This window comes from Mus caroli, unplaced genomic scaffold (assembly GCF_978045245.1).
Source record: "Mus caroli unplaced genomic scaffold, Mus_caroli_1 scaffold_2, whole genome shotgun sequence".
In the NCBI taxonomy this organism is placed as follows: domain Eukaryota; kingdom Metazoa; phylum Chordata; class Mammalia; order Rodentia; family Muridae; genus Mus; species Mus caroli.
The window spans coordinates 140,014,337-140,041,251 of NW_028227257.1; the positions used below are offsets into that span (position 1 = coordinate 140,014,337).

The window sequence follows — 26,915 nt, forward strand, 5'->3', positions numbered from 1 at the left end:
AAAACTTAGGATACCCAAGATTTAAGATACAATTTGCTAAACGCATGAAACTCAAGAAGAATGAAGACCAAAGTGTGGACACTGTGCCTCTTCTTAGAATTGGGAACAAAACACCCAGGGAAGGAGTTACAGAGACAAAGTTCGTAGCTGTGATGAAAGGATGGACCATTTAGAGACTGCCGTACCCAGGGATCCATCCCATAATCAACTTCTAAACGCTGACACCATTGCATACACTAGCAAAATTTTGCTGAAAGGACCCAAATATAGCTGTCTCTTGTGAGACGATGCTGGGGCCTAGCAAACACAGGAGTGGATGTTCACAGTCAGCTATTGGATGTATCACAGGGCTCCCAATGGAGAAGCTAGAGTAAGTACCCAAGGAGCTAAAGGGATCTGCAACCCTATTGTTGGAACAACATGATGTACTAACTAGAACCCCGGAGCTCTTGTCTCTAGCTGCATATGTATCGAAAGATGGCCTAGTCAGCCATCAATGGAAAGAGAGGCCCATTGGACTTGCAAACTTTATATGCCCCAATATAGGGGAATGCCAGGGCCAAAAGAATGGGAATGGGTGGATAGGGAAGTGGGGGGGCGCTATGGGGGACTTTTGGGATAGCATTGGAAACGTAATTGAGGAAAATATGTAATAAAAATATTAAAAATAAATAAATAAATAAATAAAAATGAAAAAAAAAAGAATAGTACATTCGTGGGTGGGGACATCCTTTTAGAGACAAGGGGAGGAGGTATGGGATGTCAAACAGTCATAGGGCAGACAAGAAGGGGATTAAAGACTGGACTGTAAAAACAGAATAAAGAATGAAAAAATGAAAATAAACATTATAAGTGAAAAATAGACATCAAATTAAAAGAAATAAAACAAAATGTCAGAAAAGAATAGTACGTTCTTTTAATCACTTAGCTGCACCTTAAACCAATATATATGGGCTTCTAACACACACACACACGTGTATATATATATATATATATATATATAAATATATATATATACACATATATAATTACTATATATAGTAGAATTATATATATTATATATACTATATATCATCATATATATTATCTACTATATATATTAATATATATGTATATATATATATGTTTTATGACACATAGCACATAGCTGAGCTATTCTCTGCAAGCTAATATAAAGATTTTCAGTGTCATTAACAACATATGTTTTTTGTGTACCCATTTTGTAGGAAAGCCATTGTGCTGCATTGTTTTAAATCAGAAATAAGAAATTTGGCAAGTTTATACAATTTTAAATGTACCTTATAATTCAATTACTTATGGTACAGAAATGTTACATGTCTATATTCACCTATTGTCTTAGTCAGGATTTCTATTCCTGCACAAACATCATGACCAAGAAGCAAGTTGGGGAGGAAAGAGTTTATTCGGCTTACACTTCCATACTGCTATTCACCACCAAAGGAAGTCAGGACTGGAACTGGAGCAGGTCAGAAAGCAGGAGCTGATGCAGAGGCCATGGAGGGATGTTCCTTACTGGCTCTCTTCCTCTGGCTTGCTCAGCCTGCTCTCTCATAGAACCAAGATTACCAGCCCAGAGATGGTCCCACCCACAAGGGGCCTTCCCCCCTTGATCACTAATTGAGAAAATGCCTTACAGTTGGATCTCATGGAGGCATTTCCTCAACTGAAGCTCCTTTCTCTGTGATAACTCCAGCTGTGTCAAGTTGACACAAAAATAGCCAGTACACCTATTATGTGTTTAACTAATACAAATGTACTATGTATTCATCTACAAAGGTGGTGTGATTTATTTTAATAATCACAAGTATGTATCATGTGGGTTATATGGAGCTATTACCTAGATTTCTCTAGGGCCAATGTAGCAAGCTTCACTCTAAACCTCTTAACACGTGTTCATCAATCTGTTCATTTGTTTCCGTTCCTGGTTGTCTATTTCCCCAGCTCTTCTATAAGTATTATTTGTATTTATAATCGGATATTCCTGCTCCTTACAGCAGTATTGGAAGACCTGACTAATAAACTCTGATTCCTGGACAAAGCAGATTGTCTTTCTATATCTACATTTCAGCAGAATGGTCAGCTGTGTAGATTGTTACCAGAGATAGAAATTCTTTATAGTTCTCAATCACAACTAAATAACCCTGTGAATAACATAAGATTGGTACTATCTCCTAAAACCAGGCAATTTATTTCACTGCACTTAAGCCCTTGCAAACATAATTTTCCCTAATACAGTTGAAGTGATATACTAGTATAAAAATATCAATATAAAAAATAAAGGTCATCATCAAAATTTATTAAACACAAGAAATAGTGATTAATTATATGACTTTATCTTCTTTCTTTGTTTCCTTTGTAACAAATCTTTCACTTCAAACACAGGACTTTGATGACGTTAGCATGTTTTCAGAGCATGAAACCATCTTTATTTTGACCTTTGGTTTAATCAGGCAATAGCAGTTTCCACTGGGAGGAGTTTTCTTAAAGACAAAGTATAATAGGAAAGTAACAGGCCCTAGAGCTTTATAAAGTCTCTTTAAGGAGACTTCATTCATGTCTCCTGCCCAAAATATACAGTCATGGGAAATGTATACTATTGCTCAGTTCTTCAATTGTGCACTGATAAGGAGATAGAGATTTATCTACACAGTTTCTATGATTACCATGCAGTGTCCATGTTCTTTCTTTTAGAACATCCTTCCTTTCTCTCTCTCCCTCTTGTTACACACACAGACACAGACACAGACACACACACACACACACACACACATTCAATTGTGTCTTTGAAAATTCTTTTAAATAAAGAAAATTGTTTAGAAACATATTTATTTGCATTTAAAGTAATAGGTCTATTCAGTTTACTGTTAGGCTACACTTCTATCATATCAATATGATTGTATGTAAGAACTACCTCTTTAAAATAAATTTGAGTCAACAAAGAAATGTAATGTTTTAGAACAAAAAGACAACCTTACAAATAATCTCATCTCAGTGGCTCATGACACTTACTTTACCCCAAAACTCCGTATTAGAAGTACATTAAAATATAGATTGCTGAGCCCCATTTCCAAATAAAGTGATGAGGTATGTGAACATGCTTTTTAACAAGTGGATTGTATCTTTGATGTAGCATATTGAGAAGCTCAGCATTGAAATTCTTACTCTACTCCATCTCTACCTTTTGATACATGAGAAAAGGTAAATGCATAGAGAGTAATAGATTTACCTGAAGCCACACAGATAATGAACTGTAGTAGAGGTAGAGCCAGAATTCCAGCTTCCAAAATATTAATAGGATATGGATCTTTAGAAACTAGCTTTTCTTCTTTGATCAGAGCATAATATGGGCCTAGTAGATGGTTTTCACCGTCTGCCTATTCTCCCCAGGGATTTATTTTTCTGCAAGGAAGACAATGACAAATGGCAATGGTAACTGAGAAAGGAAGCCATAATGTTTTCTATTGCTCGTTTCTTCCCAGTTAATTTAGTGTTTTGGGATGTTCTTCAATCAGAATCTACTGAACAATATCAATGAAGCCATTGACTTAGCTGCAAAGAACATTAGGTCATCTGATACCTGGAGGTATCTTCATAATTATCTAGTCATAATCCTTTTGCTACCAACAAAGAAAATAGACAAGAGAGTTCTTAAAGGTCAGGCAGAATTAGATCTCAGCATGGTCAATATTATAGACAGTAAAATATGTAATGTAAGTGAGTTTAATATTGAAAATGACTTAAAAAGATAAGGAACTTATAATTTTGGTGGGAAGATACTTACCTTAAAAACCTAAATATTTCATAGCTGGTAAATTTTATTTTTAAGTGAAAGCAATGCTTATTTTATACATTATTATCTGGTTTCTTCCACTTAAACCATTTTCTGTTAATGTATTGATCTCAATAAAATGTAAAATTCTTTAATTCCTGAACGCTTAAGTATGCACATCAGCCTTACCCTTGTAGCCTCATGTATATCAAGGAAAGTGAGCGAGAGGAAAGCCTGGGTCTCTTGGTGACTTCGCATAGATGGTTCTCTGCTGCATACCTTGGGAACAAAGCTCTGAGAAGCATCTTCTGCTCACAACAATTACATGACTGAAAAGAGAAATGACAAAAACCATCTACTAAAGGGCATTGACCTTGGTTTATATGAGTGGAAGCAAATTTTCCTATCAATCAAGTCACTCATATTTGTCAATCGGCCATATTTTATTTTTGTTCACATTTCTCTTTCTTCTCTCTCTCTCTCTCTCCCCCTCCCCCTCCCTCTCCCTCTTCCTTGCCCTTGCCCTCTCCTTTTCCCCTCCCCCTCCCTTCCTACTCCCCCCCCCCCAAATTGTTAAGGATTGAATCCAGGGGCTAGCAACTTCTAGTTAAGCAATTTATCTCTTTCTAGGCAAGGTAAAGTTTTATAAAACGAATTATAGAAGTAGATATTTGGCATATAATTTGGACATTGTTTTATATTGAAACTTAAAAATTGAGATTGAACTCCTTCACTCAACAAATATTTTATGTATACAAATAAAAGTAGCATATGAGAGATTGTCCTCAGAAGCACAAGAAAGCATAAGAAATTTTGGCCACCAGGTCAGCATTGGGAGCTCTGCACTTATAATCTCTCCAAGTCTTTGGCTTGTAGAAGCTGGTGACCTTTTCTGTGAAGTGTGATAAGTAATAATTCTGCAGGATTAAAGGAGGTGACATATTAAGTTGTCCATACATGCTAAGCTATAAAATGTTTTCCTCACCACACCTGCTATTGTTCCCACCTATGCAGGCTCAATTCTTTCACCATGTTATTTACTTAAGAATTCCAGAGCATGCTTTGACATATTTTCAAGATGAAGGTGACACAGCTATAAACTGGACAACACTTGCAATTAGAAAAAAAATATATTCTTAAACAAGAATATGTGAAGAATTATTGGGACAGAAGGAGCCATGATTCTCAATAATTATTTTTCCTCCACTGCATGCAAGATTTTTTGCTTATTTCTACAGATCTGAGGAACAGTGGACATTTCCTGGTGGATGTGCAGGGTTTAATACCACTTTTTTTTCTGGGTTTAAGGTGCTGTCACTTGTGCTGCTGACATGTTCAGCTGCCAGGGCTCCCATGCCTGTGTGCCCCAACACTGGCTGTGTGATGGTGAGAGAGACTGTCCCGACGGGAGTGATGAGCTATCCAGTGCAGGCTGTGGTATGAACATTGTCTGAAGTTGTGTGTCAAAGAATTCAGTGGCACAATTCAGGGGAATTGTTTTATCATACCATAATATACTTTCTTTCACTTTTCCCATCCTTGGGATGAGTATGTAATAGTAGTAGTTTATCAAGATGAAATTCTGTACTAATAGTAGTTTTTCAAGCCTTATACATTCAAAGTGTCATAAAAAATGTTTAATATTAGCACCAATTTTAAAACTATTCCACTGGCTGCAATTTTACTATTTGAGCTCCAAAAAAGCATAACCAGATTATATACAGATTGTTGGTTGTTCTAGTCTTTTCTTATTTAACAGTTATCCCTTTCAAATTGTTTTTGAATGCCTATTACACTCCCCCTATAAATTGCTGCTATTAAGTAAGTACTGATCCGGAAGTCAGCGGACAATTACTAAGTCTAGAAGTGAGGAATTCAACTTTGGGTCATGAAGTAAATGAAACTGAAGGATCAAGAAGACACCTTTAAGGTCAATTTACAAAGTTTCTAACTCAAGATTCTATTAAGGAGTCACTCAAGAGAAAATGTTTAGATAATCTTTTTCCATGATCAGGAGGGTAAAAGAACTCCTCATGTGATTGTTGATACCGAAGATCAACTATTGATCTGTTGAACTGAGCTGCTTATCAAAACGGGTTTGTTTGTCAGATTCAGTCTATTGAATGAAATCTGACAATGTCATGATTACTTTTAAATGCATAAATCATTACATCTTTAAAATATTCTATATGAGCTTTTGGGCACACATGTAAGTCAATGGAATAAAACCCCACCGAAAAATATTTGAGGCAGTCTTATTTGCTCACAACTCGTCCTATTGTAAAATATTATCTTGAAGCTGATATATTTTCTATGAAGGTCAATGTTGCTACTGATGATGGGATAACAAAGGATAATGAATTAATTTTAAAAAATGCACATAATCCCACATGCTTTTGCTATTGTAGTTAGCATTCTGGGAGGTATGTTAACACTTGTGAGCCACATGGGTATTATTCAATAAATTATGCTAAATACAACAAATTGCTCTCAGGTGATCTAAAAGTGTTGATGCAAAATAAGTTACTGCTGCCGTGGTTTAAAGAAGAACATATATGTCAGTGTTAGTATAATTCATTCGAGTAATAACAACTGTCATGGCTCAGTGACCTGAGTTATTAGCAACTCTTGAGTTTTAATTTTATTAAAATATGTAAAGTTAATGTTGCTGCTCTGTGACATCTCTGTAGTGGTTCAAAAAAAGTTTATTGAAAGTAAATTATACTGGGCTACATGTCCCCCTCCCTCACACACCCAAATGTCCTTTCTGTTTTGTCTATTCATAGTTCTATGTAGACAAATACTTGGAGGATAGTGGAGGTTGCTTCAAGAGGTATGGGGACAGCTGGATGCAGTAGACTGAAAGGGGTATGTGAGACAATAATTGTAAATTCCCAAGTCTCACGGTAATGTACTTAAAGGATACTAGATTATCACAAAGAAATGGGCCAGTACTTTTGTGTTGATGTTTTTGAAAACTGACCATATTACTTCATCTTGAAGGACCAAAAAAGAGTTGCTCTCCATGAGGACAGCATTTCTTATAGCCCTCCACGCCCATTGTATGTTAATCAATGCAGTAATAGGTTTTTCAGTTAAGACACGTTTGTTTACATATTGAGTACTGTGAGCAATGTCATAAAGTGTTTTTAGAAAACCTGTAAAGCATATTTAGTATAGAAATAGAAATTCTGAGGGTGCTCATTAATTGTTGAATACCTAATATGAAAAGTCATTTCTATATCCCTTACATGCCCATGGAAATATTGTCAGAGAGATTTAAATCCCTTAATTAAACAGGGAAAAACAAATGAACAAAGAAGGTTCAAGCTTTCTCAAGCATGGAAATATAAGGATTAGAGCCAATTATGGGACTAGTGTGGTGGCATTTGCCTATAGCAGATCAGCCACTAAGGATTCACTATGACCTAAACCCTAATTACTACAGCAGTTACACTTTTAGTTGACTATAAAGGGAACTGTAAATTATTTTGGTTCTATGCATATAATATCAAAGTGGATTTTATTGCAAATTTGATCAACCATCACTTAGGCTCTTGCTGGAACACTACTTTCATTGGGCTATGTTCCTAAAGGATCAATAGTCCATTACAAGGGTCAGTATTCATGGTATTGGTGGAGTTATGGCAGGGCTTATTACTCTGTAGGCATTAACTTTGCTTGAATTAAGATGCTGTTTCTGCAGGTTTCTGAAAGATTTTTTCTTAAAGAAAAATAGTAGTCTCAGTCTTCTTAATGTACCTTCCATGTCTCTCATGAACATTAAATTTCTATTCAGTGAATCAATCTTTGAATCATACATGTATCTATTAACATTTTAATATACATGAGATCATTCTTTTGCCTAATACACTGAATAAAAATACATTAGCATTTTCTCTGAGTATCTACAAACTGATAGAGAAAAGCCTCATACTTTAAACTTCAAGTATGAGAGAAGATAAAATATGTGTTTATGTAATTTTATGTCTTGTAATTTTTTTAGCACCCAACAATACTTGTGACGAAAATGCATTCATGTGCCATAATAAGGTGTGCATTCCCAAGCAGTTTGTCTGTGATCATGATGATGACTGTGGAGATGGGTCAGATGAGTTCCTACAGTGTGGTGAGTAAGGCATCTTTCTTATAGGATAAATCAGTTGAAGGTCTATCAAAGGGACTCCAAGACACACAAGTAACCAAAACAAACAGACATTTATTAGTGACTTCAGTAACTTCAGTGCTAAACAATGGAGTATGGGAGTTTGTCAGGTTCTGAGCACATTCATTTCTAAAACATTCCCTTCTTTCATGAATTCTGAGCAATCACCAGTCAAACTGGGAAACGTCTAGAAAAGGCCTTTGCATAGAAGTAGCTAGAATTGCTTTGAACTTTGAAGACGAGACATGACAGGCTTATCTAACCTTAAATGTACATCAAACAATGATATCCAAACAAACAAATAAACAAACAAACCAAAAATGCCAAAAGATTACACTTTTAAAATCTTCTGTGCATTTAAAATATCAAAAACTGAAGTTAGTGTTTTCCTTAATATTTTACTTTGACACATGTGCTACCTAATGTTTAAATTATCATTATGATCCTCAATTGTGTCTCAAAATCATGTTGTTTATCTAATTATAACATTTATTTCTTCCAGAATAGGATTTTTAGTAGAACTAGTTATATATTAAAACTCAGTTTAGAGTGTTCTGGAAGCATGGATTCTTGGTGAATACTAAAATGCTAGGAATGAATTAATTTACTTAACAAGTATGCAAGGGTGTATCATGTGCTTGGGTAGCATCAGCACCACATGACTATCCTTTATGGAAACTCACTGAAACCTGATGACCACCTTGGATTGCAGACCCAGGGCCTATATTTGACCTCCTTTGTCACGGATTTAGTGCTCTGCAGACTCTTCCCTATGGACTGCATTCAGTGTGTTCTGCTGTTCTCCATGTGAGGTTGACTAAGAGCCATATTTCATTCTTTTGTGATATTTCTATCATTAGTCTTAGATGGGATCTCTGAGAAATCTTTTATTTATAATTATTTCATATTTTAGCCTTCAGTCAATATATTTTCAGTAGTATATCATAATTAACATAATGGTTTTATATTGGTTATTTACTTACTTGTCTATTTGAGATAAATGATTGGCATAGAATTTGCTATGTAGATTAGCCTGTACTCAAATCCATAGATACCCCATGTCCTCGAATTAAAAATATGTACTACAGGGAAATAGGATATCACAATAAAATTTAACTTCAAGAACTCTCTCTTTTATCATAGTTCAAGAAATACTGCATACATGAGTCTAATCTGTTTAGGAAATTACTAGAACATTTTAAAAGTGAACAGTGTGGATCTAAACCATATCAGTAATGATGCCATGGAAGAAAACAGAAAACTTGTAGCTTACTCATGGACTTTTAGCTGTGGAATGGGCAAGATAAAGACATTTCCAATTGATATGAATTGGAGAATGGCAATACTGCTGGTAAGCTTAGGTACACAGTAAAGTGACAGATAGTTTCGTGATTTGCGAAAGAAATGAAATACATGGTTGAAGATTTGAAATTGTTCTAGAGACCAGAAATTTGGTGTTGATGAGCCCCGTTATTAATGTCAGTTCTTAGCACTAAGGTGAGCACTCAAGTTAGCACGAAAAGGAAAGAGGCAAACAGATTCAAAAGAAAGAAAGAAAGAAAGAAAGAAAGAAAGAAAGAAAGAAAGAAAGAAAGAAAGAAAGAAAGAAAGAAAGAAATATGCAAAACAACAACAGCACAAACAATATTCTGTAGTCGAAATGCTGTAAGTTGTATCAGAAAGGGCTTTTATACAGGAAGATGGAAAAAAAAAAGCCCTGGAGAGTAGATTATGAATACTTAACCAGGAAGAGTGTGCAATCAAGAGCAACAAAAATGCTGCCAAAAAACCAGTCCGTTAGAATCCTGGGAGACTTAAATTTGACAGCTTTGCTTAGTATTTTTTTTTTTCTTTAATCTCTAAGAGGAATTTCTAAAGAAGATGTTACAGGAAATGATGTTCAATTAATTAATGGGAAATGGAAGTTGGTAAGTAGAAACAAGATTTTGCATAAAAGTAAAGCAAAGAATTGTGCTTAGGGAGATGAAGGTGGATTTGCGGCTGATTGGACCAGACAGGATTTGTATGCTTACTAACGGGGACAACCTGCTCTTGCGGGGACAGGCTGTAAACAGGATGCAGCAGCAGATTCCACTTTCACCATTCAGTATGACAAATTCTTTGGTAAGATATGCAGTGAATTGTCTTTGCCACTTTAGAATGACTTAATAAATTCTACCTGTAAAAGAAGAATTTTCCAGTTTTAACACTACTTACTAAGAATGTCTGTCTATAATTTACATGGAGGAAAATGTCATTATAAAACCTAATTTACAAAGTCAAGCATAAATATAATTCAAATAAAACAAACAAATGTTAATCTCAACAAATCATGGGTTATTATATAACTCGACTTTTAATGACCCTAAGAATTGGCATACTTGACAGTTACAAACAATTTTATACTCATTCTTTTATAAATAGGATTTTATTCTTATTAAACAATTTCTTTCTGCACTGAATAATGTTTGTCAAGCGTAAGTATAATATTACAACTTCTAAAAATAGTTGTTAGAGCTCAGAATCCATTTGCCCGTAAGTTCTAATGCTACACATAACCATGCAACCAAGTCTGTAAATAGATTATAGTGGTGACTATTCTGCTTCACATCGTAAGAGAAATGGGTCGGATATAGACAATCACAGAATAGAAACAGTTGCTTGTGTGGTAGTCATCTATCCTTACCTGGTATGTTATTTCCAAGATTATATTTGACCTTTTATTATGCTTTCACACAAAAAAATATTGCTTATAGAAGTAATGGAGAAATGAGACGTATTTTCCAAAGAGGTCCATTCTGCCTACTTGTTAAATAGGGTTGCTGCGCACTGAGAGGGTGAAGTGCTGATTAATTTTTATGACAAGAGCTTAGTGAATGTTACATCCTCTTCTCTAGGATACCGGCAGTGTGGTCCAGAAGAGTTCCGCTGTGCTGATGGGCGCTGCCTCGTGAATACTTTGTGGCAGTGTGATGGCGACTTTGACTGTCCTGACAGTTCCGATGAGGCTCCAATCAACCCAAGGTGCAGGAGTTCAGGTAAAAGACTACACATTACTCTGGTCACCTTCAGTTTTCTTTTTCTGGTTTCACTTTTATTTGAGACAAGGCTTTTCTATGCAGCCTAGGCTGGCCTTGGATCTTTCCCTTCCTTCAGCCTTCTGTGTGTTGACGTTGGAGGTCTGATCCACCATGTCATGATTATGAAGTTTTGCTTTAATTTCTGTCTCGTTGGATATTCAGTGAAGTGTATGCAGAGAGCCAGACCCATGATTTTACCAGTTGCATAGAGTACCAAGTGATTATGTTTAAGGTTGTACCAAACAGCTGGATGGTTCTTTACTCTCACCTCACACATACATTTTTTTTTTTTGCTTAGGGAGCAAGTTCTTATATGGCTTAGGCTGACTTCAAATTCACTGTGTAGCCAAATATGACCTTTAACTTTTCCTTTGAATACACCTCTTAGCACATGTTTCCATGATCAACTTTAATCTTTCATTAATGGTTTATATGAGGAAAATTTCTCTCTATAGGGTATATAAAATAAAACTATAAAATATACTAAAAGTTAATGAGATATCATCAGACTACAATATTATTTATTTCCATAAGTATATATAATTATTACATTTCAATTAATTTAAAATAATATATTAGAAATGATTTATATAGAAACTGTATATATTACTAACTCATACTATATAACACTACTTATAATTTGAACAGAAATACAAGAACAAATTATATGCTTACATATAAATGCTCACAGACCTGCCCAATCAAATTAATTTAAGCAGAACTTCACTATAAGAAAGTCTGTTTAGTCATGGATTTCAGTGCAAACTCACTTTTTTCTGATATCCTGTAAATAGTAATAAGGGCTTTTCTTTTAAAACCACATACTATGAGCAATAATATTCAACATACCAGGTTTAGGTGTCTGCCAGCTGAACTTTCTAAAGCTGCATTTGGAAGAACTATTGTTCACCATCAATGTCCTTTTTATGCCCTGACTTAATAATGTCAGTGCTATATTTTTTGGAAGAAATGAATCCAGTAATACCCACCTCTTCTATATTCTTAGCTTTCAGTGACAAATAATTTCTCAAAGATCTATAGCTTGGGGGAAATGTCAAGTCATCATTACACTTTTGAACTCATTATTCACAGTGTAAATGAGACAGATACATTAATATTGCTATAGATACTTCCTTTGAAAGCTAATTTCATAGGAAAGTTAGGGCTTAGGTAACTATCAACCATGGGGACTGTTTCCCCTGATACCAAACTGTGCAGCACCTTATATGCTAACTCCTTGGTACTTTTGACACGCAAGTTATCATATTGTGAGCATTTTCGAGAAGAGTGTCATACAAAGGCATGCCTTTTATATTCCATATGTTTTATTTTCTTTTTCCAGAACATTCATGCAACAGTTCATTTTTTATGTGCAAAAATGGCAGGTGCATTCCCAGTGATGGTCTTTGTGACATTAGGGATGACTGCGGTGATGGCTCAGATGAGACAAACTGCCACATAAATGAATGTCTGAGTAAGAAAATCAGCGGATGTTCTCAAGACTGTCAGGATTTGCCAGTCAGTTACAAGGTAGGCACTCATCAAAATTAGCAAATCATATGAAATGTCAGAAAATGACACAATGAAACTTTATTTCCAGCATGACCTTAAAACTTGAAAAAGGACTGTAATTTTCTAGGTAAAGGGATATACAGAAGGATTTCTATCTGAAAAAGGATAGTGATGTATATATGAGAGTTAAAAGAATATAGTTGAAAATAAAAATATCAAAGCTTTCAGAATAAGAGAAGGGAGAACTTAGAGATATACAAAAATAACTGTAAAATGTTCATTCAACTTAAGTTCTCAATTTTCTCTTCTTTCTGTTGAATAACCTTGTAAAATAAAGCTGCAGCATTGCCAGAAAGACATAAAGGGAAAAGTCTTAAAATCATGCATTATTAGAAGCTTGGATAAGCATTGTTCTCTTAACTCTTAATTTCTTCCCCTCCTCTCTCACTCCCAGATCCCATCCTCCACCTCCCCTGATTATTGTGTTCCCCCTTCTAAGTAGAACTGAAGTGTTCACACTTTGGTCTTCATTCTTGTTAAGCTTCATATCGTCTGAGAGTTGTATCATTTCTGTGCTTTGGGCTAATATCCACTTAGCACATACCATGTGTGTCCTTACCTGACACTATTGCTAATACCAAGAAGTGCTTGCTGACAGGATCCTGGTATAGCTGTCCTTTGAGAGACTTTGCCAGCACCTGATTAATACAGATGGCACTATTCACAGCCATCTATTAGACTGAGCCTAGGGACCCCAAGGGAAGAGTTAGGGGAAGGACTGAAAGAGCTAAAGGGGATTGCAACTCCATTGGAAGAATAACAATATCAACTAACTGGACACTTCAGAGCTCCCAGGGACTAAATCAACAACTAAAGAGTATACATGGATGGATCCATGGCTCTAGCTACTTATGGGAAAGAGGACTGCTTTACCTGTAATCAGTGAGAGGAGAGGTGCTTGGTTCTGTGGAAGCTTGGTTACCCAGCATAAGGGAATGCAAGAGAGGTAAGGCAGAAGTGGGTAGTTGGGTGGGGGAATCACCCTCTTAGAGACAAATGGGAAGAGGGAATTTGAGGAGGGCAAACTAGGAAGGGAGACATCATTTGAAATGTAAAAAAAATAAAATAACCAATATAAAGAATACTTGTTACGAAAGCATTCACAGAAAACGTGAGTGAGGCAGGTCATGCCTGTAACTTGGTGTTAGGTGCAGACTTAGAAATTTGTGTCTTTTCAGTGGCTACTCAGCCTATCTCAAGAGGTAGCACCAGGTTTAGTGATACTTTAAAAATCAGAGACTAGACTCCCAATGAGCTCTTCTGACCTCAGATTATGCATATGTGCACACACATATGCACACACAGGAAAAATTCATGTATACACATACAGAGAAATAAAATGTTGACAGAAGTTATAATGAACTAAATGTGAATCTTTGCTAGATAATCAAAATAAAGTGTCATCTGCTTTTGAGAATGAAAATGTTTCAATAATATAGTAAAAAGAAACAAATATTTGTCACAAATCTGTATTGTAAAAGGAACTTTTATTTGCCTGATGTGATTGTTGTCTAAGAGGCTTACTGCTGAATAAGCTCATCTTTTTTTGCTCTTTGTGAATTCTGGCTGGCTGATTCAACTCATCTGTTCTGGTGCAAACTCCTCTTCATGTTGACTGAATCAAATTGGCTTCTCTCAGCTTCTCATGGAATTGTTCTGCTTTGACCTCAAACTGACTCTGGCAGTCTGTTCTTTCTTCTGGCTGCGATGTCTTAACGTGCATCTACCTTATTCTCTCTGCAGCCTGTCTCCTGAGAGTTCGGATTAAACATGTGTGGGCCTAAGCAATTCTTTACCTGAAACTTGCTGTATACCAGGCTGACCTTGAACTTAGAGATCTGCTTGTCTCTGTCTTCAGTGACTAAACGCATATCAGTAGTACAGGCAAACCACACAGACCCAGAAGGTCTTTGGGTATGGTCTCTTGCCAGAGCAGCCATGTTGCTGGACAAAAATTCCTCTATACTGTGTAATTTATAAAGATACTTTTTAAAAAATTACAAGAAAAGTTTGTATAACTATGTCGTTTCAAATATCCTGAGAAATTTTTCAGAAATTAGATGATGTGAATATTCACAATATTTTCTTAAATATTTCAAGTAAAGGTGTGATCATTTTTTATAATATATAGAAACAAAGTGAACCTTTAGTCTTCTAAAATAGCATATTATCCTACTTTAATTTCATACACATGCTTTTTAATGATTTGGCAATAAGACTTTAAAAATAAAAAGGATACGGAATTGATGTGAAAAATATTTTTAAATTATTTCCCTTTCAAAAATTATAAACACTTGCTATAAGCCTTTATGCTTGTGTGTGTGTGTACAAAATGTTCAGTAACTTTCCTTTAATAAATTACTTTTTTGTTTGATTTATTGAAGTAATGTATGTAATAAATGGAGCCTGACACTGGCATCTCCAATGATTTCATAGCCCTCATTTAGAAAAAGATGTTCTGAAAGACATGCAGCCATTCTACAAACTACTGACTTGCTTTAAAAGGGACTTTGATTCAACATTACTTTGTGTTGAACAGTCAGATTCTGGCTTCTTGACGTTATCTTGTGATATAATTTCTAGTATTTTCCAGTGATAAAATTTTTATCTTATCAAATTCTCCATTTTTCTTATATCTTTTTATTTAAAAATGAAGTTATGAATTAAATACCATAAGGAATTTAGCACTTTTATGTGGGAACATGTATGTGTACTGCCAATGCTAAATGCCTTGTTTTTGTTTTTTTTTAATTAGATATTTATTAGATATTTTCTTCATCTACATTTTAAATTCTATCCCTAAAGCCCCCTATAACCTCCCCCTGTCCTGCTCCCCAACCCCTTTCTTGATCACTATCACCCTTATCTTTGGGACAATCTCTCTCTCTCCCTCTCTCCCTCTCTGTCTCTCTCTGTTTCTCTCCCTCTGTATCTCTCTCTCTGTCTGTCTCTGTCTGTCTGTCTCTGTCTTTCTCTCTGTTTCTCTTTCTCTCTCTCTGTCTCTCTCTCTCTCCCTCTCCCTTCCTGTCTCTGTCTCTCTCTGTCTCTCTCCCTCTGTATCTCTGTCTCTGTCTCTCTCTGTCTCTGTCTCTCTCTCTCTGTATCTCTTTCTCTCTCTCTGTCTCTCTCTCTGTCTCTCTCTCTTTCTCATTTCTCTTTTGGTTTACACATGACTATTGAGGATCCAAACTAGGGTCCTCTTGCACAACAGACACATTTTTGAGTCTTCTCCTACCTTCAGTGTTTTCCATTTTACATTGTTTAAGTACACAGTGCAGTGCCATTTGTCAGCATCACCTACTTAGTGTATGTGGCTCTGCTTGGTTCAGTAGTTCAGGCTTAAGGATGGGTTTTACTGATGGTCATCAGTGTCTCAACCTAGATATGGAGAGAAGACTGTGAAATCATAGTATTGGTTTGGGTGTACTTCCTAGATTGCCAGTGGGTTCTAGAAGTTAAGACAATGCATCCACTTGCTGAGTATTATGAGAGAAATGTCAGTAGAAACTAATAAAGTTGGAAGTTAAAAGGGCTTAGGACAGTGATTCCCAACTTGTGGTCATGACCCTTTTGGGGATTGAATGACTCTTTCACATAGGTTGCCTTAGACTATCAGAAAATACAGATATTTACATTGTTGTATACACCATTAGTAAACTGACAGCTACTAAGTAGCAGCAAAAATAATTTTATGGCTAGAGAACACTACAACATGGAGAAATATATTACAGGATCACAGGAAGGGTGAGAACCACTAAGTTAGGAGATTCATAAAAATACCCAGGAAAGTCTCTTTTTCTAAATTCTGAGCACACTAATTTGCTGATAATATTCCTTTGCTTATCAATGGGTTTTTATATTAAAATATGATTTGGTATTATTGGTGTGTGAAATCTGATAGACTTCCTAATAGATAAAAACTCTGCTAACTCTTTCATTCAGAAATAAATGATCAAGGGTATAAAATGTTTATAGTGAACAGCTATATAAGTTTATTTTTAGTAGTTTAAAAGTTTGCTCCAAATTCAGTTCTCAATACCCACAAACTCTCTTCTTTAAAAAATACAAGATTTTTCAACAACAACAACAACAACTATCTTCAAAAAAAATTGTTTCAGTTCACAATAAAACTTCTCATATGTTATTCAATGTCTCTGTGATTTGCATTTCATATTTATGTATTTAGGAATACATAAACATTTACATACATGTACTTGCATGTACCAAAAGTTAATGAAAATGAGGGCAGGAATGGTTATATTGAAGGATTCACAGAGAGGAAAAGCAGGGTAAATGATGTAATTAAATTATAATCTCAAAAATAAAAGAAACCCTTTTTAAGAGCAAAGAAATAATATCTAAGTACAGGCATAGATCTGGGAATTGCTCCCCCCCCCCCCAAGCAATCTGGCTTTAGAGGTTTCAATCCACTTCTTATCTTTCAAGATTTAGAAGGTCATCTGCTATTTTAACTTTACGTAATAGATGCAATTTTACTAAGGTTAATTGTCAAGACAAGATGACTTTCCAGTATCTATTTTAGTGTATTTCTAGTGTGAACCTCACTAAAGAGATAACCAGTAGCAACAGGCAATGGCAGTAATGTTAACCATTCTCATGTTTCCTTTCCCAGTGCAAATGCTGGCCTGGATTCCAACTGAAGGATGATGGGAAAACATGTGTAGACATTGATGAATGTTCCTCAGGTTTCCCATGTAGTCAGCAATGCATCAATACATATGGAACCTACAAGTGCCGCTGTGCAGAAGGCTATGAAACACAACCTGATAACCCAAATGGATGCAGGTCACTCTCAGGTATTGGAATGAACTTGTCCATGATCCAAACTCAGTTATAAAAGTGGATATTGAATGTTGTAGTAAGTTTTATTGAAATAAAATCCTTGTTCCTGTGTCTGAGAAGTCAAAATTCTTCCTTCAGGATTGGCATTTGTTATTGTGACTTTGTTTTTGGACATGTTCTATTCTTTTTAAAGGAATATTGCATTATTGTCTTGTAAAATAGGAAGAGTTTTTATAATATTGAGAGTAAAAGTGCATGCATATGATATTACTGCCCCCAGAATGCTTTTTCTGTGGCACAAATTATTATCACATGTTCGCCAAGGCTGAGAGACAGTATTGTAACATTATTGTGAAAAATTTTCATATATTGCTTGCAGTTATACATACCACAGACAACCTATAGGCCAGTAATGGTAACAATAATACTAAGTCCTACTATATACCATTATATCAATAATTTAGCTATTCAAAATATTTTAAACTTCTGTTTAGTCTAAATATTCTTTTTTTTTAAAGACCTATATTTTAAGTTAAGGGAGAAATCAAACACAAGAAAATGAAACAAAATGTATGTCAGCCAAACACTTGTGAGAGAATTAGCAGTATACAAAGATGAAAAATAAACATAAAGAAAAGTGGCAAAATTTATTAAAACAACTCAATATCTGGAACTTATTTAATTATTATGAAGGAGTTTCTGTCTATATGAATGTTTGACTGTACTGTGGCTTCTAACACAGCTATACATTATCTTTTTCTTAAATCCTTCACAAATAGATATAATATTAGATATTGTCTAATACCAAATACATTATTAAGTGTCTAGAGAACTGAGAGTAAAATACATTTTGAATTACTTGTATTCCCTGCCTTTCATGCATGTTTGTGCTTGACTTTCCTAAAGTCCTGAGGACTTTGCTGTTATTACTCAGAAAAGTACTGTATAGTTATTTACACTGCTACAAACAGAATGCACAGAAGCCTGAAAAGGAGGACATAACTGTCCAGTTTCTAATACAATCTTCCTCTTGCCTTTAGATGAAGAACCCTTCTTAATTCTCGCCGACCAACATGAAATTAGAAAAATTAGCACAGATGGCTCCAACTACACACTTCTAAAGCAGGTATAGTAACTCCAGGATGGTGAGACAGTGGGTGTTGTTCCATGTGTATCAGTCAAGTTAAGCACATAGAGCATCTAATATAATGTATAGAGTTTATCCATGTATGTACAAAAGCTATCATGTGTTTTGACTATGAGTAGCAGTGTTACAAAGTGTTTTAGGATGCTGCATGGAAGAAAAAGAAGTCTTTAAAGATAGTATATGTTGAGAAATGTCTAGAAATGCTATGTTGGATATAGATGGCTTACTAGAAGTGGCACATGGTTCTTTTAATTTATTTTATAACCTTAATCAATTAGTAGGTATACTGTCAAATTTCTGATGTTTTCTCTTGAAAATGAATGGGATTTTTTTAATACTAATTTAAATAATCCAATCTTTATTCTGTGCTATGTCAATTTATGGAGTCATTATTAAATATTCAGTTTATAAACGCGATTGAACCACAGAATGGACTTCTAACCACCATTTCAGTGACAATGCCTTATTTTATTTTCATAAGTCCTGTATCTCAAGACACACAAACAGGATGATTTTTATTGTGTTTTATAGTTAATATGTTACAAGATTGTTTTTGACAGAACAAGTTTTTCTCTATGAAACATTTAAAACTATAAAACATAGCAGAACCACTTCAAAATAGTCCTGACTCCTGTTTGTATTTGCATTGTTGCCAAACAGGAACACATGAATGGAAATGTACTTCAAATGCTTCCTAAGGAGAGTCAAATATTTGGAAATGAAGACAGGGTTATTCAAAGTTCACAAGCATCCTATGTCTTTGTGGAAAATGCTTATTAATGGTGACCACTCAGTGACAAAACAGGCCAGAAAGACCAAAGGAAATCTTGGCATGTGGTCTGGCCTATTATTTCATTATGATATAAAATTTTAGGTATTCCTACAGGCAGAATTATTTTTCTATCTTTAGATATAATATATAAGATGAAAAAAGAGATAAATATATTTTCTTAATAATTTGTCTCTAGCAAAATAAATGAAAACATTATTTTAAAATTAATTTTTGTATTGTTGTATACCTACTTAGCAATGTTGCTGTTGCTAGTGTTTTGAATTTTACTATTTTAATTGTAGCCAGTATAAATCTAAGATTATTGTGTAACATAAAGTTATAAATAAGGGTAGAACTTTCTTAGTATATTGACTGTAAAATATGGTTGTCTTAATCAAGCTATAGTTTAAATTCAAATATTATATTTAGAAAATTACTTTAATAACATGTTATAATGAAAATTAGTCTAGTATCTTTTTAGTATGTTATACAATTCAATTCTAACAGTACTTTTATTCCAGAAAAATTATATAAAGTAACGACATAAAATTTTCTAAATTAATCATCTTGAACAAAAGGGCACAAATCTTCAGCCACAAAAATAAGAAAGGCAAATAGGACTTTGATGAAACTAATTTTCAGCTCAGAAGTCAAAGGGATGACTTACTTTGGGCACATCCTTGGCTTTTACGTTTATATCTGATTCTTCAGAGAGAACAGTATTCTGTGAGCATTAAGGGACAACTGCAGAAAAATGTCCACCCTTGGCTGGATTGGAAACGTTTTAATTCCTCTGTCCTAGCAGCTTTAACTTATTATACTAGCCTTGCTAAATATGGCTTTGAATTATCGTTATATAAATGAATTACTGTTAAGAAAGCAGTGGACAATAACTAAGAATTATAGGTAACTCCTTGCTAAAGTTATAGACAAATTTTTTTCTCCTTACAAAAGTTCTCTATTCAACCATCTGAATTATCAAACCATCACAGGATTCCTAACCATATACATTATTCCTTTAAAGAGAAAAACATTTCTATAAAATGAAGTTTCAGATTACTGACAGGAATTAATTAATTTATTTACTCTTCAATAATTTAGTGTTTTTCATTCACTTTACATCCTGACTGCAGCCCCCTCTGTTCTTCTCCCAGGCCTGCCCTTACAAATCCCTCCGCTTACTCCCCACCCCTTCCCTTCTCTGGGGAGAAGGAGAAGCCCCACTTGTGTACCACCCAACTCTGAGACATCTATTCCCAGCAAATCTAGGCATATCCTCTCCCACTGAGGTCCAACCAATCAGTCAAGGTAGCGGAGAGGATCAAATGCCAAGCAACAAAGTCAGAGACAGTCCCTGTTAGAGGACCCACATAAAGAGCATGGTACATACATGCTACTAAAGGGTAGGTGGCCTAGGTGTTCCCCCTTCATGCTCTTTTGTTTGTGGTCCAGTGTCTGTGAGCCCTCATAAACCCAGGTTAGTTGACTTTGTAGATCTTCTTGTAATATACTTGATCCCTCTCCATTATCTCAATTCTATTTACCACATCCCCACTCTCACAATATTCCCCTGATGTTTGGCTGTGGGTCTCTGAATCTATTTCTGTCCTCTTCTGGATGAAGCCACTCAGGAGACAGTTATTCAAGGCTCCTGTTTGCAACCATAGGAGACTATAATTATCAGTGTTAGGCACTGGCTCTCTCACATGGGAAGGAGCAGTCACTGATTGGCTGTTCTCCCAGTCTCTGCTCCATTTTTATCCCTGTGCATCTTCTAGATAGAATCATCTTTGTTTGGAGGTTTGGTAGGTCAGTTGATGTCTCTCTCCCTCCATTAGATGTTCTCCTGGCTACTGAAGATGGTCACTTCAGACTCTCTATACCCTGCTGGTAGGAATCTCAGCTAGGGTTGCACCCTAAGACTCCCCATAGCATCCCCATCCCAGAACTTTATCTAGTCCCAGAGATTCCACACAATTGATTTCTTTGCTCAGTCCCAGCTCTCTCCAGCACCCCATCTCCCCATATCTTTTCCTACTCCATCTCCCCACCTCACCTCCTCTCCTACCCAGTTCATTCTCTTTTTCCACCTCTGAAAACTATTTTGTTTCCCCTTCTGAGGGAGATTCATGTATCCTCCTCTCTTTATCCCTAATCATTTCTTTCATTCTGTGTATTGAAGCATGTTTATCCTGTACTTCGTGGCTATTGTCCACTTATAAATTATGACTAAAGTCTACTTATAAGTGAGTACGTATCATACATGTCTTTCTGGATTTAGGTTATCTCACTCAGGATGATATTCTGACACTCTACCACTTGCTGTAAATTCTATGATGTCTTTGTATTTAATAGTTGAATAATATTGCATTGCATAGATGTATCACATTTTTTTTATCTATTCTTCCATTGAGGGACTTATAGGTTGTTTCTAGTTTCTGCATATCATAAATAATGCTGTTATGGCCATAGTTGAAGAATGGATACTGGGGCACCTTTTTGACTGTATGTCCAGAAGTGTTATACCTGGGTCCTGGGTTAGAACTATTCCAATTGTATGAGAAATCACAAAACTGATTTCCAAAATGATGGTACAAGTTGGCACACCCACCAGCAATGGAAAAGTGTTCTCCTTGGTCTACATCATTGCCAGTATGTGCTGTCACTTGAGATATTTGTTATCTTAGCCATTCTAAAAGATGTAAGACAGAGATAACAGAGGACATGGAACATTTCTTTAAGTAGTCTTAGCCATTAAGATTTTTCTGTTTTGTTCCTTTAGTCCTTCCCCTAATTCCTCCATTGATGTCCCCATGCTCAATCCTATGGTTGGTCAGGCTCTGACAGAGCCTCTCAGGAGACAGTTACACCAAGCTCTCATCATCAAGCACTTCTTGGCATCAGTAATAGTGTCTAGGTGTGGTGGCTGCAAATGGGAAGGATCTCCAAATGGGGCAGTCTCTGGATGGCATTTCCTTCAGTGGTTGCTGCTCCACTCTTTGTCCCTGTATAACCTTTAGACAGGAACAATTCAAGGTTAAAATTTTTGAGATGGGTTTTGGCCCTCTTGTTCAATTGTGAGCCATGCCTAACCTCTGGATATGGTCTCTACAGGGTCTCTCTCCCCTTTGTTGGGTTTTTCAGCTAATATCATCCCTGTTGAGTCCTGGGAGGCTCTTGCTTTCCTGTCATCTGGGACTTTTGGTGACTATGTCCATTTCCTCATCCTCCATTGCTACACACATCTGTTCAATTTCCTGAACCTCTGAGCATCTCCCTGTCTCCTTCCACATTTGATCCTGCCCTCATTTTCCCCTCCCCCTCTTCAGTTCCTCCCAAGTCCCTCCCACCCTCTGCCTCCCATGATTATTTTTCCCTCTTCAAAGTAGGACTGAAGCATCCACACTCCATAGGAAGAACAACCAACTAGACCCCCAGAGCTCCAGGTACTAGACCACCAACCAAAGAATACACATGGAGGGGCCCATGGTTCCAGCTGCATATGCAGCAGAGGATAGCCTTATCTGTCATCAATGGGAGGGGAGGCCCTTGGTACTCTGAAGGCACAGGGGAATGCTAGGGCTGTGAAGCTGGAGTGGGTGGGTGGTGAAGAGCCCCCTCATAGAAGTAAAGGGGGAGGGGATGACATAGAGGGTTTATGGCGGGGAAACTGGGAAGGGGAATAACATTTGAAATATAAATAAATAAAACAACCAATTAATGAAAAAAGAGATTTCTCCATTGAAAATTTACTGTTCATGTCTGTACCCTATTTTTCAATTGGGTTAATTGGTTTGTTGACATTTCTTTTTTTTTTTTTTTTTTTTTTTGGTTTTTCGAGACAGGGTTTCTCTGTGTAGCCCTGGCTGTCCTGGAGCTCACTTTGTAGACCAGAAATCCGCCTGCCTCTGCCTCCCGAGTGCTGGGATTAAAGGCGTGCGCCACCACGCCCGGCTCATTTTTTGATTTCTTTATTTATTTTGAGTACTAGTCCTCTATCAGATGTTAGGTTAGTGAAAAATTTTTCCCATTCTGTAGGCTGCTGTTTTGTCCTATTGATAGTATCCTTAGCCTTGTAAAAGCTTTTCTGTTTTTATTTATTAGTTTTTGGTCTTAATGCCTAAACTACTGGTATACTGTTCAAGAATTTGTCTCCTGTGTAGTTCCCTAACTTCCATTATATTATATTTTGTGTGTTTGATTTTATGACATAAATTTATTAAGCTGTCTAAAAAGTAGTCTGGAGAATATCCCAGTCGTATTCTAATTTTAGAATTCTAATTTTCTGTAGTCACTTCAGATATATACATACAGTGAATTTAATTTAGAGCTTTTCTAGTTTTTAGTATCTACTGAATAATTAATGTTAGTTACCAATTTTCATTTTTGTAATTATTCATAATTAGCATAGTCAATAGAATGGACTTACTGTCATTCCTTTGAGCATAGTGAAGTCTTTGAATGGAATCATTTATTATCACTTTATATTGCTTAGTTATGACATGTGATTTTTGTGGGGATAGGCCATCTATTGGAATAGTTCATCTAATTAGTTGCTATGAAGCAGTATGACCACAGCATCGCTTATAAAGGAAAACATTTAACTTAGACTGACTTACAATTGCAGAGGTTTAGTCCATTATCATCATGGCAAGAAACATGCAGGCAAAGATGCTTCTGGAGAAGGAGCTGAGGATTCTACATCTTGATCCATAGGCAGCAGAAAGAGAGTACCTCATTAGACATAGCATGAGCATATGTGTGACCTCAAAACCTACCTCTTGCACATTGACACACTTCTACCAATATGGCCACACCCATAATAGCACCACTCCATAAGGGCTAGTTATACAAACACATGAGTCTATGAAGGGGGCATTTTTATTCAAACTGCCACACCATTATTTTCATAATGTAAAGACAAAGTAAAAAGAGGTTTCTTATGTTAATAGTAATGCATAAAAGTTGAACCTGTGGCATTTATATTGTTATTACTAGAACTTAGATGGTATAAAAAGAAATATTGAAAGAAAACCACTCTCTCTTTCCATAATTTCCTGGATTGTTTCTATTCACAATCCACTTTAGTTCTCAGGGATCTTGGAAAGAAGTAAAGTATGAACATGAATTATTTAACCTTGGCTTGACTCTCATAAAGCACTATATGAATCTAAGACCTCACAATTACTATCAAATTCTGAACTTTCAGAGTAAAAGTGAAAGTGAAATCAGACTTTGTAATTATCATGTTTATTAATGCTGCTTTCCTAAAGCTAAGCCAAACAAACAAGTTTCTCTCTTCCTGGATGTCCAGACCTTAAACATAAGACTCATAAACGGAGATGTTCCAACCTTAGAGTTGAGTTTATGGAATCATTTACAACAAATATTCCTATGCAGATGATTTTTTTCTACTTTAAAAATGCATTAGGAACATGGTTGCAAAAAGTCCAAGACACTATCATATAGTTTGGGAAAATGAAAGCAGAAAAGAGCGGTAGAGTGACTTATACTGCTCACTAATATGACGTTTTCATTCTGATCTTTTCTATGTAGGCAATAACAGCCCCACTCACCCACAGCAGGGGTCTTGAAGGAAATCCCAGGGAAGCCCAGCTTTCATCTCTGAACTGGGCAATTCCAAATGTCTCCCCCTAGTGCTTGTATATCATGTATTAGCTTTGGACTATTTTTCAGATTACCAAAGCTGCTCACTGAGATACAGGTGAGCTGCCATTGTGTGACCCGTCTTAGATAAAAAACAAACAGTTATGCTTCATTTGAGGACTCAGTCATGGTGTTCTAATTTATTTATTTTAACATAATTTCTCTTATTTGGTTTTCCTTTATTTAATTTTTAAATGCAAACAAATTTTAGTATATTATAATACATTGTTCTTATTCACATTCTTTCCCTACTCTTCTTTCCTTTTCTGTCTTTTTCCTATTGCTCCATTTCTGGCTCAGTAGCTCTTATATTTATAGTTATAATAAAAATAAATGAGGAGAATTCCAGGGTCATGAAAATAAAGCTAGAATGGGGTTGTCCTTGAAAATGTGCTTTGCTATGAGAGAATCACATAGCCTAGACCACTATGATGATATCATGAAATAGAGTAATAGAAGAGGTAGTTACTATGTATAGTGTGATGGGGATCCTGAAAGAAGGAGCAGGCTCACCAGTTTTGGAGATGAAATGTACTTTCTTACTTTTCTAGGTCTTTAGGTATGCTCTCAGTGTTAAGATTAGTTTTAGGGCTGCCCATAAGTTTTATGGTATCACTACAGTGAATAAATAAGTAACCTTCTCCATGTCATCCCCAGTAGTTGTTGTTACGCTTCATTTAAATTATTATTTACTTTTTAATTTACATTTATTGTTAGGAAATATATTTTCACCATATTTTGTCCTCTCCTCAAATCCTGGCTGATCTTCCACATCACCTTAGGAGTCTAACCTCATGCTATGTCTTTTTCTCTAAAAACAAACAACCAAATAAATAAACAAATAATAAAATGAAAAATTGGAGTAATCAAGCAACTAACTAACTAACTAAATAGGAAAATCAAAATAACCAACCAACCAAGCCAGCAAGCAAACATAAAACCCAACAAGACAGAAATAATCAAATCAGTTGAAAACTGGAGTCCACTCTGTGTTGGCCAACTATTCTCAGGTGTGGGGCCTTTCCTATAGCATTAATCAGTGAGTGATTAAATCCAGTGTCAAGCCATTGGAGAAAGCTCATATTTTCCTTTACCATCAGGTGTCAGTTGCAAATAGCTCCTTGGCTGAGGTGGGCTTTATGTCATCTCAGTGATGATTTTTTTCTGATTTGCATCTGTGAACGCCTTGTGCTTTCTTAATGTTGTTTTCCCATATCAATTTCAATAGTTTGCCCTTATATGAAGACATTTGATCTAATTTCAATACAGGGAGGACACAGGCAGAGGGACAGAATTAATTTATTGCTATAATCTTCTCTCTTTACTTTGTCCACATTGTTGAATATTTATTTATTTAAAGATTATAAATATTGAAAAATGTGTTTCTTATTAGGGTATTATTTTCAAATGAATAATATATCTTTTAAACATGTGGTATGAAGAAAATATAAACATACTATGTTCTTAAAATATTTGTCACAAATGTTAGTGTGATATGCAATCATTTATATTCAAAGAGAGATGGTGATTTCTCTGGATGCTAAACATTAGAAATAATCCTAATAGTTATTGAAAGTTATGGTGATTTCTCTGGATGCTAAACATTAGAAATAATCCTAATAGTTATTTAAAGTGTGATCCTTCTTACTTTTAGGGATTAAACAATGTTATTGCTCTAGACTTCGATTATAGAGAAGAATTCATATATTGGATTGATTCTAGCAGACCCAATGGAAGTCGCATAAACAGAATGTGTCTAAATGGAAGTGACATCAAGGTAACTATATATAGGAAGGATAACTGAATACTTCATTGGTATTATTGAATAAGAGATAAAATCTTAATAGCAAATCATTGTAGAGCATATTAGCTTGAATTCATTTTTACACTTTCACTGTTTAAACTATTAAAATTTTAAA

At 35.5% G+C, this 26,915-nt stretch overlaps 1 protein-coding gene across 3 annotated transcripts in view; it reads left to right on the forward strand.

Moving 5' to 3' along the window:
- Lrp1b (LDL receptor related protein 1B) overlaps positions 1–26,915 on the forward strand; it is a 2,026,300-nt gene that overhangs the window by 1,730,758 nt on the left and 268,627 nt on the right. For all 3 annotated transcript variants that reach the window (XM_021181392.3, XM_029472167.2, XM_029472172.2), the window contains exons 52-58: positions 5,099–5,227; positions 7,797–7,919; positions 10,853–10,993; positions 12,378–12,565; positions 17,241–17,424; positions 18,451–18,536; positions 26,651–26,773. In XM_021181392.3, coding sequence (XP_021037051.1) covers positions 5,099–5,227; positions 7,797–7,919; positions 10,853–10,993; positions 12,378–12,565; positions 17,241–17,424; positions 18,451–18,536; positions 26,651–26,773 — 974 coding nt within the window. The remainder of the gene's footprint in view (positions 1–5,098; positions 5,228–7,796; positions 7,920–10,852; positions 10,994–12,377; positions 12,566–17,240; positions 17,425–18,450; positions 18,537–26,650; positions 26,774–26,915) is intronic.